Genomic DNA, 12,500 nt, shown 5'->3' on the forward strand with positions numbered 1-12,500 from the left:
GTTGTGAAGTCCCCACTTCAAGCCTAACAAATGTCAGGAGACATAGAACACTGTAGATGTAAGTTTAATATTCAAACTTTTCAGCTTGTTGACAGGCTGACTACCATCGCCATGTTACGTTTTTAATAGATTTTATTTTCAGATTTATGTAATGTATACAAACATCTCAGTAACGTATACCGTTGTGTCATGTGTTGATCCTCTGTCCTGTTCTCCTGGCTCAACGAACTCCTCCAGCAACGATAAACTTCTTCTGTGGCGATTCTTCTTCTTCTCCTAATAAATGTAGATTACAATTCTTTGTGGTACATAGCGCCAACTAGTGCACAGGAGGGACTTAGCAGTCAGTAGTCACTGATTTCAAAAAGCAACTGGCTCCTTTTGACAAGGTCCAATCAGATTTCATGGGGGTCCAGTGCTACCCCGGCCCCCTCTAGCTCCACCTCTGGGCGTGGTCCACATTAAAGGTCAAGAGGTCACTTAAGTTTAATAATGAAGTGGAATAAAAGAAACTTCCCATCAGCCACCACACCGTCTCACTTCCTGTCACTCTCTTTGTTCCTGTTACAGACTGACCTTTGACCTGCTGCTGATGATAAAGTATGATGTCATTGTGTTTCAGACGTCCAGGATCAGCACAACGAGCACACAACCACACACACTGCCCCAGTCACAGGCCACACCCACCAGGGCGCTGATATGTTGAACCAACACCATGGACGCCACCATCAACCACGTGAGTATAGGTCAAAGGTCACACGAGTCCTTCTCTTTCTAGTGGACTCACACACACACACACACACACACACACAAAGTATGGATAACAAAAGAGAGAAAGGATTTCCTGTGGAGGAAAATGTGTGGATGTGTGTGTGTGTATAAGCTGAGTTTCCCACAGTGCTCCCTGACCTTTGACCTCACTGAGCAGTGAGTTCCTTTAAAGGAACATTCTGCTGTTTATGACATTAAAACAACACATTTTCTCTGTGGACGTTGGTGTGTGTGAGTGAGTGTTTGTGTGTGTGTGTGTGTGTGTGTGTGTGGGAGTGAGGCTTGTGTGTGTGTGTGAGTGAGTGCTTGTGTTTTGTGTGTGTGTGTGTGTGGAGGAGTGAGTGTTTGTGAGGAGGAGTGTTTGTGTGAGTGTGTGTGTGTGTGTGTGTGTGTGTGTGAGTGAGTGTTTCTGTGTGTGTGTGTGTGTGTGTACTTGTGTGTGTGTGTGTGTGTGTGTGTGTGTGTGTGTGTGTGTGTGTGTGGGGAGGAGTGAGGAGGAGTACAGCTTTTTTAGGTGTGTGTGTGTGAGTGAGTGAGTGTTTGTGTGAGTGAGTGAGTGTTTGTGTGGAGTGAGTGTTAATGTGTGTTAGCATAGCTATCTTTGTGAGACCCAGTGTGATTTTTTAACCTTTGGAATGAGGACCTTTTTGCATTGTGTGGTCATTTTTGCTGGTCCTCACTTTATCTTCACTGTAATGGCCTCTAGAGGCTGTTTTTAGGCTTCTCTCAAAGTTTCAGAGTGGTCCTCAGAAAAGTGGCAAACAAATCAGTAAAAATGTGTGTGTGTGTGTGTGTGTGTGTGTGTAACGTGTGTGCATTAGAAGACAGTAGTTCAAATGTTGCAGTCACAAATGAAACCAACAGTTCCCTCTTGAGAAGGTCCTCCCTTCAATGGTGATACTGATTTAACGTGACTTTTCCCTCTTGAGAAGGTCCTCCCTTCAATGGTGATACTGATTTAACGTGACTTTTCCAAATTAAATTTTTTAAGAAGCTGAAGAGGAAACTGATGTCAGGGCGTTATGTTGTGTGGACATTTAGCCTTTTTTTTATCTCTAAGCATAGCAGAAATGATGGTCCTCAAATCCATAGTGCCTTCGCGCGGACCTCACCTTGCTGCCCATACAGGAAAGTGTGTGTGTGTGTGTATGTGAGAGAGAGAGAGAGAGAGAGAGAGAGAGAGAGAGAGAGAGAGTGGTGAGTAAGAGACTAGTTTCTAACCAGTAACCTGGTTAACATCACCACAGTTTTTACACTCAAACACTGAGAAAAAACAAACAACACTCAAATGGACTCACTGTGACACAAGAGGACAAAGGACAACACAGAGGAGGACACAGGACGACACAGAAGACACAAGAGGACACAAGAGGACACAAGAGGACACAGGGTCTCTTGTGGACTCTTGTGGTCTCTGTGTGTTTTGGCTGAACTAACAGCCACAAACAGTGAAATCTCATGTTATCTCCTGGAACCAGAGGCTGAGAACCAGCTCCACTGTGCCACGCGTCACCAGCATCAACATCAACACTTCCTGTTTTCAGAGGACAAAGACAGCTCTGTGTCCCTGTTGCCCAGAGGGCGGGGCCATGTCTCAGAGGACTACAGGTTATTATATATGTGTGTGTGTGTGTGTGTGCGTGTGTGAAAAGCTTTTGTCTTTTTTTAACACAGTAAAAATTCATATTTCCCAGAGGATGAACCTGAAAAAGACACTTGAAAAGACACATACACACACACACACACACAGACACACACATACACACACACACACACACACAAGACACATACAGACACACAGTCACACACACACACACACACAGTCACACACACACACACACACACACACACACACACAGTCACACACACACACACACACACACACACACACACACACACACACACACACACACACAGTCACACACACAGACACACACACACAGACACACAGACAGTCACAAACACACACACAGTCACACACACACACACACACAGTCACACACAGACACACAGACACACACAGTCACACACACACAGTCACACACACACACACACACACAGTCACACACACACACACACAGTCACACACAGACACACACACACACACAGCACACACACACACACACCACACACACACACACACAGACAGTCACACACACAGCACACAGTCACACACACACAGTCACACACACACACACACACACAGTCACACACACACAGTCACACACCACACACACAGTCACACACAGACACAGAGACAGTCACACACACACACAGACACACACAGACAGTCACAACACACACACACAGTCACACACACACACACACACACAGACACACAGACAGTCACACACACACACAGTCACACACACACAGTCACACACACACACACACACACACACAGACAAACACAGTCACACACACGCACAGTCTCACACACACACAGTCACAAACACACACACACACTGACACACATGCACGTTAAAGGTCAAAGGTCAGAGTAGTTTGTAACTTGCCTCACCTGCAGATGAGGACGATGCCGCCGCCCACCATTACCCAGAAGTCCCTGCTGCTCTCCCTGTCCCTGACATGATGGCTCTGCTCATGTCCCAGCTGCATCCGCTCCTCCACAACTTCAACCGCTCGCTGGAGCACCTGACGCGACAGGTGGACGACCTCGCCCAGGAGGTGCTGCAGCTGAGGAGCGGGTGGCCGGGGGCGGAGCTTCAGCTGCAGGTGGGGACGACGGAGGCGCTCAAGCACAACGAGGAAGCAGAGGAGATATTAGACGCCAAACTGGACGAGGTGTACAAGCACATCAGGGAGGTCCAGGCACAGCTGGAGACACACAGGTTGGACACGGACAGCAGACTACACTCCCAGCATGCAATGCTGCACTACAACCTCACCAGCTTCAAGATGGACATGGATGTGAAGCTGAAACGTCAGCAGAAGATGCTGCAGGTCAGAGGTCAACATCTCTCTATCACAGAAGTGTATATAAATGAACATTAACATTCTCTCTGACCTCTGACCCCAGATCAGCCTGCAGGCCATGGATCTGAAGGTCAACCAGGACCAGACCACAGAGGCGGAACTGGAGCCCCACGCCGCTCCCCCTCCCTCCATGCTCCGCCCACTGCCGCCCACAGACTCGTCCACACTGTGGGAGGCCATCAAGCGTCTGGACAACATGGTGGTCAACAACACAGTCAAGGTGGGCGGAACTTAGGCCTCCTGTTTTAAAAGGACAGTTCATGTTCATGTCACTGGTCACTTTATTAGGTACAGTATGTAATGAAGTGACCTGTGACCTCTGTCCTTCTTCTAAAAACACAAAGTCTCTTCATGTTCTCGTGACTAAATGCTGCTCTGTGATTGGCTGGTGCAGGTGGGCGGGCTGACGGAGGACGTGGACGTGACCTCAGGAAACGTCCAGAGACTCAGGTTTGACCTGAAGGATCTGGAGAAGCTGATCAACCAGACTGCTCGTCGCAGTCAGGTCCTGTTCATGGAGACGGGTCTGGAGGTGGAGGACGCTAAGGTGGGCGTCCTGAAGAAGGTGGACGAGCTGACACGAAACATGACTCAGCACCTGCAGGAGGTGGACGTGGACATGGATTACCTGTTCACCGCCCTCTACCGCAACCACTCTGCCCCGGACTGTGACTGCAAGGCACTGACCGCCGCCGTAGTTCAGCTGGAGAGGGGCGTGGCCAATGTGACAGCCCTGGCCAATGAGAACAGATTAGCCCTGGAAGCAGATGATGACAGAGGGGTGGAGCAGTGGGACGGGGCCAATGACTGGGAGCCGGCGGTAGAAGCGCTTCAACGTGGTCTTCAGCTGGTATGAAAACACACCCACACACTCACACACAGACTCTCACACAGACACACACACACACACGCACAGTCACTCACCCACACACACACGCAGCACAGTCACACACAGACAGTCACACACAGCACAGTCACACACAGACACACACACACACACAGTCAGACACACAGACACACACAGTCACACACACGTCACACACAGACACACACACACACAGTCAGACACACAGACACACACAGACAAACACACAGTCACTCAGTCACTCAGTCACTCACTCACTCACTCCCTCTCTCTAACCCTGACCCTGTAGGTGAAGGAGTCTGTGGTGTTGGAGCAGACCAGGAGCCTGACTCTGAGCCAGACTCTGAACCAGACTGTGAGGCAGCTGAGCAGCTCGCTGAGCCTCAGCGTGGCCGAGGTGAGCGTTCTGAAGCGGAGCAACGAGCAGCTGAGAAAGGACCTGCACAAACTGTCCGCGCCCTTCGACTCTATGCTCAAAGACGCCATCAGACACAGCGACGTGCTGGAGCTTCTCCTGGGCGAAGAGGTGCTGGAGTTCCTGGAGTGGCCGGTCCAGGACCAGGAGGCCCAGTCCATCCCAGCCCTGAAGGAGCAGCTGAAGAACCTGCAGGAGGAACTGAGAGGACACAGCCTGAGCATCACGTCACTGCTGAGCAGCAGGGCAGGTACTTCCATTAGTGCTGTGAGTGCCCCCTGCTGCTGAGACTCACTAAATACACGACTGCTTCTGTTCACAGGAGTCTGGGAGGAGGTGCCATCTGCTGACCAACCCTCCTTCTCCTCCTCCCTCCTCCTCCCCGATGACAAGAGTCCTGGTGGTATGAGGAGGAGCAACAGCGGAGAAGCAGCCCGGGAGCAGCAGCTCTTCCTGCGCCCTGACGAGAGGCGTCCGGAGCATGAGGGAGACGGCAGTGATCTGTGGAACCTGGAAAAGATGATGCAGGACCTGGAGCTGAAGGTGAAGCAGCTGGAGGACAAACCCTGTCCCTGTCCCAGCTCCTCCACGGAGAGGGAGGTGCTGTCCAAACTGCAGGAGGAGGTGACGTGGCTGAAGAGAGGCCTGGAGGAACATCTGAGGGTCTTCAAGAACGTCTTCACTAAAACTGACGTCCTGGTGGCATCAAACGCAGCGCTGGATCTGGATCAAGTGTGGCAACTGGTGAAGAACCAAAAAACTAAGAAAGAGAGGAAGAGAGGAGGAGCCAGAGGAGGAGGGGACGAGCCAGGAAGAAGAGGAAACCATAGAAACAGGAGGGATCTACCTGGTGAGTGACTTTCATAAAACACTCATGACACATGATAAGGACCAGAGGACACACATGTTGTTCCTGCTTCTCTCTCCAGGTGGCGCTCTTGTGTCAGAAGACTCTGTGATGTTTGTGGCATCTCTGAGGATTTCAAACAGCGCGGTGACGTTTGATACGTCTCTGAACCCAGGACATTTTCACTCTGACACCGGGACCTTCACCGCTCCAGTGGACGGGGTCTACGTCTTCATCCTCACCTTCAATCTAAAGTCTGGCTCCGCCCCTATTGTCCTCAGGAAGGTGGGCGGGGTTTCAGTGTCTCTAAACCGACAGAATGTGACAGCAGCGGGGGGGCCGGCCACATCTGTGGCACTCCTGCGGCTGAGGAAAGGGGAGGAGATATGGCTGGAACTGAGGGGCGGGGCATGGGCGGATTCAGAGGACAATGTCTTCACTGGGTTATTACTGCATCGCACCACCTGAGGGCGCTGTGGAACAGTCAGCTGAGCACAGGAGGAGAACTCGATGTTGTTTTATGACAGAAGCACCTTACACAAAACAGCGGGAATCAAACCATCAACCCTTCAACCGCCGGTCGTGGACTTCTTCCTCTGCTCCACCGGTTTAGTCCGGAGGTGTTTAGCTTAACCTAGCTTAGACTGGAGATGTGAGGAAATATTTATCATAAGAAAAACATTAAATATAAATGTTTAGACAGCTCGCCCCCTGGTGGCAGGCTGCATTGTGTCATAAGTCCAAAGGGTTTTTTTTCTCTTTACACTTTGGTTTTAATTATTGATTAAATTATGACAAATTATGATTGACAGCTGACAAAACTAAAAAATGAACAGCCTTTTCTGTCAAATTCATTGGATTATCAGATGCTGGATTATCTGGTGTTGGACTATCTGGGTCTGGATTATCTGGCACTAGATTATCTGGTTCTGGATAATCTGGTGTTGGACTATCTGGTTCTGGATTATCTGGTACTAGATTATCTGGTTCTGGATTATCTGGTGCTGGATTATCTGGTGTTGGATTATCTGGTGTTTCCACTGGGAAAGTTGAACTTTGAATTTTTACAACAAACATTAAGAACAAACGTCTGATTTCATTCAGAGAAAGTAAAGTTGAAGGGTTTACATCCAAAATGAAAGCAGGTGTCTTTGCTCAGTGCTGCCTCCAGTGGAAGAGCTGGAAACAATATTAAATCACTTAAATAAAAAATCATTAAAATCATTTTAATCAAGTTTTTTTAATTTACTGAGCTCAGTTTCAGATGTCTAAACTAAACATGCTCACCACATGGTGGCAGCAGAGATTTACATATTTAAATTTCACTGATCACATGTCAATTTATATGATTTTCCTTCTTTTTATCAGATTGGTAATCTGTTTTAATCTCAGATTAAACTTGATTAACATGAAAATGTCTGGGAATAATGTTGAAGTTCTTCAGTAGTTGAATCTTTAACATATTTTGCACATCTGTATATATTTATATAAATAATCTGAACGAGTTTGTAGTTTAAAAACCTTTCATCGTCACAGGTTTGTTCTATGATAATAATAATCATCTAAAAGAGCAGAAACTTTTCCTTCAAACATTTTAATCCTCAGCTCTGTCGACTCTACAGTGGAGAAAAATAATAAAACAGCAAATCAAAGGATGAAAATTTAAAAAGAAAATGATTGACATGTTTTAAGTGAAATCTGCTTATCTATATATCAGTTTTACAAATAATGAAACTGTTCAATTTCTTATATATATATATATATATATATATATAGTATATGTTCATTCATTCATGTTCTACTTCCTCCCTTTAAGTGAAAATATAAGTATATTCGGTGTGTTTGTTTAAACTCACCTGGAGCACCAGGTGGGAGGAGTCATAGTCACTGACTTTAATAAACATCAGCATATAATCATTATTATTATCATTGTTGTTATTATAACTCAGCGACTCAGCCAAAATAAAACACCATGCTACATATAAGCTGCAACCCTTTCAAAATAAAAGCTCATAGCTATTCATCTAAAATCCTCAAACAAAGAGAAAGCAGAGAAGGCAGAGATGAGGAGGCGGGGCTTCACAGAGAAGGTGGGGCTTCAGAGAGAAGGAGGCTAACTTTGCTGTAGAATAGTAGATTAGGCCTATAATTCTGGAGTATAATCAGATTATAATCTGTTTAATTGATGCATGACTATGAACAGAAGTTTACGACCAGGACTTCCTGTGATGAGGTGAGGACTTCCTGTGTCCAACAACACAGACAGGACATCATTTAAAGTGACAACCGATAGACTCCTCCCCCTCACTGCCAACAAGGAAGTAAACAAGGTGACAGTGAGGGGGAGGAGTCATGTGTTCATCTTTGAGAAGGTTAAGGACCGTGGCAGAATAAGAGCGGAGGACGAGCTGGTTCTGTTACTGTTGGACTAGTTAGTGGAACTAGTTCACTTGTCATCTCTTGTTTTGAGAGTGTGTTAAACAAGTTATATATCAGTATATGTTAGCTTGTATATCAGGGTTCCCACACCTTGGTTGATATCAAATTCAAGGCTCACACATGCTCACTTTCCCACACCAAAGTCCACAGAGAAAAGCCTGATTTTCATCACTGAGCTATAACATCTTATTTTAGACTAAACTCAGTGACACAAAGTGACCACACGAGGCAGCAGAGGACCAGCAGCTCCTAAAATCACTGATTTTCTCTGGACTTTGGTGTGGGAGTGGTTTACAAACGTCTGTCTCACAGTGAGACAAAGACGTCCTCATGTCCTAACATCATGGACTTAAACAGACATGTTTTTAATGTCCTCAGCAGCAGGGGGCGCTCTGACCGCGTCGCGTTTCACAGAACTCCTCGTATCTTCTCTTCAGGTCAGATCAGCTGAGTGGGTGGAGCTGAGTCACGTCAGCGCTGCAGGTAGAGCAGAGTGGGCGTGGCAGCTCAGCAGGAAGTTGTCGACAGAGCGAGCAGAGCCGAGGAGGAGGGAGCCGGCGGAGAGAGTCACGGAGGTCACAGGAGGGGCGGGGCTTCGCAGTAGTGTACTCAGCATCATGACGCCAGTCACCCTCAGGGGGCACGTCCAGACGCATAGGCTGGGTGGGGCCTTGGCGAGGGCAGTGAGCTGACCTGCTGACCTCACTGTGGTGACCGGTTGTCGTGGTGGTGGAGCGGCGGGGGCGTGTCAGTGTGGCATACAGACTCTGTGGACCAGGAGGGAGGGCGGAGCTTGAGCATGCTCTGGGTCTGGGGAGGGAGGAGGAAAAGGAGCAAGAAGGCGGAGCATGGCGATTATCCTGGGGCAGCTTAGCATGACTCAGCAGAACTCTGTTGACCTTTGGACCCCAGAGGAGAGTTTGATGTCGCTCAGACTGGACACTCGGTCCAACTCCTGAAGGAGGAAGAGGAGGAAGAGGAGGAGCAGAGTTTGTTGAACGTGATCTCATATAAACTTGACATATCTTCTAAAAGGGAAACGTCTGGTTTTTTGGTGTGCTTGTATGAAGTACTGCTTCTAGACACAGGGGGTGCTCTCAGTCTGAACCTTTAAAAATGTATGTTTTTTAATATTAATATTTGACAACAAATGCTGAGTCATGGTCAAATGAACTGTCCTTAGTCTCATCTGGAGGTGGAGCTTCAGTCATGTGACTGTGCTGATAAATGAGGCTGAAGTTGGGAGGGGCAAGAGGAGGGGGCGGGTCTGATGGTGCTACTGGTTACCTGTGCGTCTCCAGGTGGAGAGGCCTGAGCTGTGGAGCTGTGATGTCGACAGGAGGAGGCGCTGTGGAGCAGGAGTTGAGGGGCCGTGGTGCAGGGAGGAGTAGCTGGAGTGACGGGGGAGGGACGAGTAAAGGTGGGTGTGTCTGATACCCTCTGGGTTCCGCCCAGAGGGTTCCTTTAAAATGAAGGTGGAAAAAGAAGAAATTTGAAAGAAAATTAGATTAAAAAAAACATTTAAAAAAATGTGGTATTGTGTCTGAGTATCTGTGTGTTATTGTGTGTCTGTGTTATTGTGTGTGTGTGTGTGTGTTTTCAGTTATTGTGTGTTATTGTGTGTCTGTGTGAAAAAGTATAACGGCGTTACTTTTTCAGTAACAGAGTAATCTAAAGAATTACTTTTCCTATGGTTGCAACACTGTTACCGTTACTGAGAATGTAAAGTTGCGCGTCACTTGTGTTACAGTTGGGTTGAATGAAGCGCAGCAGTGTCGTGCTGTCTGACAGCCACACATCAGCTGCTGGGAGAGAGCAGGGGTGGAGATGATTGATGACGACACCGTTGCTAATGCGATGATGATAGGCTGCGTGGACGGGTGTCCTGCTCACGCTGTCTCACTGTACGCTCTAAGACAGTGGCGACGAGCCAGGGAAGCGTAGCATTTTTTAAGTGGAAATATCGACACTACTTTCTCCCTTACCGAGGTAAAAGGCAAGAATGGTTATGTAACGTGTGTTGTGACTTGTTATGTCGTCAATAAATTCAGATACACGCAGTTTCCTTGGGAGCTTCTGCTAGCCACACATTATTGTTTGTTTACATCCTAGCATGTTATGACGTACTTCCTATTTCCAGTGTATCAAAATAAAAGTCAGTCGCATTAAACATTACAACGTGCACACTATGTCCGGGGAAAAGGAGTTTGTCCACGTCAACACACGTAATGAAGCATTTGTGTGTATTGGTTTAGTACTTGAATGCAGAGTGTGTGAATATTATTTATTTTACTGACTATTTAAGAGTTGAATAGCGTCCTGTTTATTGTGCAATGGTATACAGATACAGAGATTTGCCCTCGTGAAAGGCCACAGTTTTCCTTTGTTTCTCTTTAGTTAACATTTGTGTGTCAATTCAAAGTTCAAATAAATACTAAATAAAAAACATATAGGATGTTAAAGAATGTAATAGCGTTATAGAACATAAAAAATAATGTCAGTTACTTTGCTGAGTAACTAATTACTTTTACAATGTGGTAACTGAGTTACCAACTCAATTACTTTTTGGGAGAAGTAATTTGTAACTATAACTAATTACTTTTTTAAAGTAAGATGCCCAACACTGGTCTTTGTGTATCTGTGTGTTATTGTGTGTCTTTGTGTATCTGTGTGTTATTGTGTGTGTTATTGTGTGTCTTTGTGTATCTGTGTGTTATTGTGTGTCTTTGTGTATTGTGTGTCTTTGTGTATCTGTGTGTTATTGTGTGTGTTATTGTGTGTCTTTGTGTATCTGTGTGTTATTGTGTGTCTGTGTGTGTGTCTTTGAGTATCTGTGTGTTATTTTGTGTCTGTGTGTGTTATTGTGTGTCGGTGTGTGTGTCATACACTGCTGTAGGAAACACCCATGTGTTTGGGTCGTGACCCAATGACGGTTCCACTCAGAGTTCGGGCGATGCGTCGCAGGTTTTCTGCGCTGTAGTTCTCGTCTTCACCAGGTGGAGGCTGTAAACACAACACTTCCTGTGTTACATGGGCGTGGCTTTAATGTTTGACAGAGGGTGTGTCCAACCAGTGTTACCTTGTGCACAGGTGGAACCACGGTTCTGTAGGCGACTCTCTCCATCTCTGCTGTTGGTGTTTTGGAGCGTTCAGAACCTCCTACACACACACACACACACACAGGGTTATTGATGTTGTGTTTCAGATCATTTCTGATTTGTAGCTGTTATAAGCCCCTCCCCTCTACATTACATGTTTAATGAGGGGGCTGGGCATTGATGAGTGATGATGTCATCATGACCTCCAGTCTGTAGTTTTTACCTGATTTGTAGGCGTTTGTCTGAGGAGCAAGTCTGCGGCTGCCCCAGTGCATGCTGGGAGCCAGCAGACTGGCCTGGTACAGTGAGTCCAACTCTGACAGCTCCTCCTCACCAGGGGGCGCTGCTGCTGCTCCTCCTGCTGCATTCTGGGTGTTGTAGTATCTGTTGACGTTTTCTGCCCAGCGCTCCACGGGACGGGCGGCGGCTCTGGGGTGAGGGTTGTGGGATGGAGATGACCTTTGACCGCACTGGCTTGTAAGAGGAGGTGGGGCTTGAGAGAGTGAGTCAGTGGGAACAGAAAAATCATCAGGAGGTGTGTACAGGTGTAAACATGTGACAGGGGGCGGAGCTACTCTGGACACATGACTCCCACTGCTGGTGCCAACAGATGACAAGGTTTGGGGGTGTGGCCTGGGTGAGGGTGGGTCTTGTGCAGACATGGGGTTAGGTGGAGTGGGCGGTGCTTCATATTTTTGGGGACTCTGTGGGAGGAGCTTCCGATTGAGAGAGCAGGGGCCCACAGTCCTGCTGTCTCCAGTGGGAGGGGCCACAGCAACAGAGGCGGGGTCAGACGACAATGGTTTTGGTGGAAGGAGAGGCGGGGACTGCTGGTCCTGACTGACAGCTCGATCGCCTTTTCTGTGGGTCAGAAGTATTTGGAGCGAGAGAGGCTCTTCACTGGAGAGAGAGGGGGAGAGAGAGAGAGGGGGGAGAGGGAGGTGGTGGGCGTGTCAATCAACAACAACCAAAGTGATCAGAAAGTTGAACATGATCATTTCCACATTTATTACATTACATTACATGTCATTTAGCAGACGCTTTTATCCAAAGCGACTTACAATGGAA

At 47.4% G+C, this 12,500-nt stretch overlaps 2 protein-coding genes across 6 annotated transcripts in view; one reads left to right on the plus strand and one right to left on the minus strand.

Annotated features, from left to right (window-relative positions):
* Positions 1-79: 79 nt before the first annotated feature.
* LOC122762828 (multimerin-2-like) lies at positions 80-6,616 on the plus strand. 2 transcript variants are annotated; one of them, XM_044018013.1, is made up of 7 exons: positions 80-736; positions 3,299-3,735; positions 3,812-3,988; positions 4,163-4,618; positions 4,923-5,298; positions 5,371-5,898; positions 5,978-6,616. In XM_044018013.1, exons 1-7 carry the CDS (start codon positions 700-702, stop codon positions 6,361-6,363), a joined length of 2,397 nt encoding a protein of 798 aa, XP_043873948.1. In that variant the 5' UTR covers positions 80-699; the 3' UTR covers positions 6,364-6,616. The 2 variants fall into 2 exon arrangements, with proteins under 2 accessions (XP_043873948.1, XP_043873949.1); XM_044018014.1 differs by lacking the exon at positions 80-736 and adding an exon at positions 2,110-2,379.
* Positions 6,617-8,052: 1,436 nt separating this feature from the next.
* The window catches only part of LOC122762829 (inactive ubiquitin carboxyl-terminal hydrolase 54-like), a 15,130-nt gene continuing 10,682 nt past the window's right edge, over positions 8,053-12,500 (minus strand). For all 4 annotated transcript variants that reach the window (XM_044018015.1, XM_044018016.1, XM_044018017.1 and 1 more), the window contains 5 exons: positions 11,656-12,332; positions 11,414-11,493; positions 11,221-11,337; positions 9,622-9,796; positions 8,053-9,289 (listed from right to left, as the gene is read on the minus strand). In XM_044018015.1, the coding sequence (XP_043873950.1) occupies positions 8,778-9,289; positions 9,622-9,796; positions 11,221-11,337; positions 11,414-11,493; positions 11,656-12,332 (1,561 nt within the window). In that variant the 3' untranslated portion in view covers positions 8,053-8,777. The remainder of the gene's footprint in view (positions 9,290-9,621; positions 9,797-11,220; positions 11,338-11,413; positions 11,494-11,655; positions 12,333-12,500) is intronic.

The sequence above is a fragment of the Solea senegalensis genome, unplaced genomic scaffold (assembly GCF_019176455.1).
Source record: "Solea senegalensis isolate Sse05_10M unplaced genomic scaffold, IFAPA_SoseM_1 scf7180000016114, whole genome shotgun sequence".
NCBI classification, from domain to species: domain Eukaryota; kingdom Metazoa; phylum Chordata; class Actinopteri; order Pleuronectiformes; family Soleidae; genus Solea; species Solea senegalensis.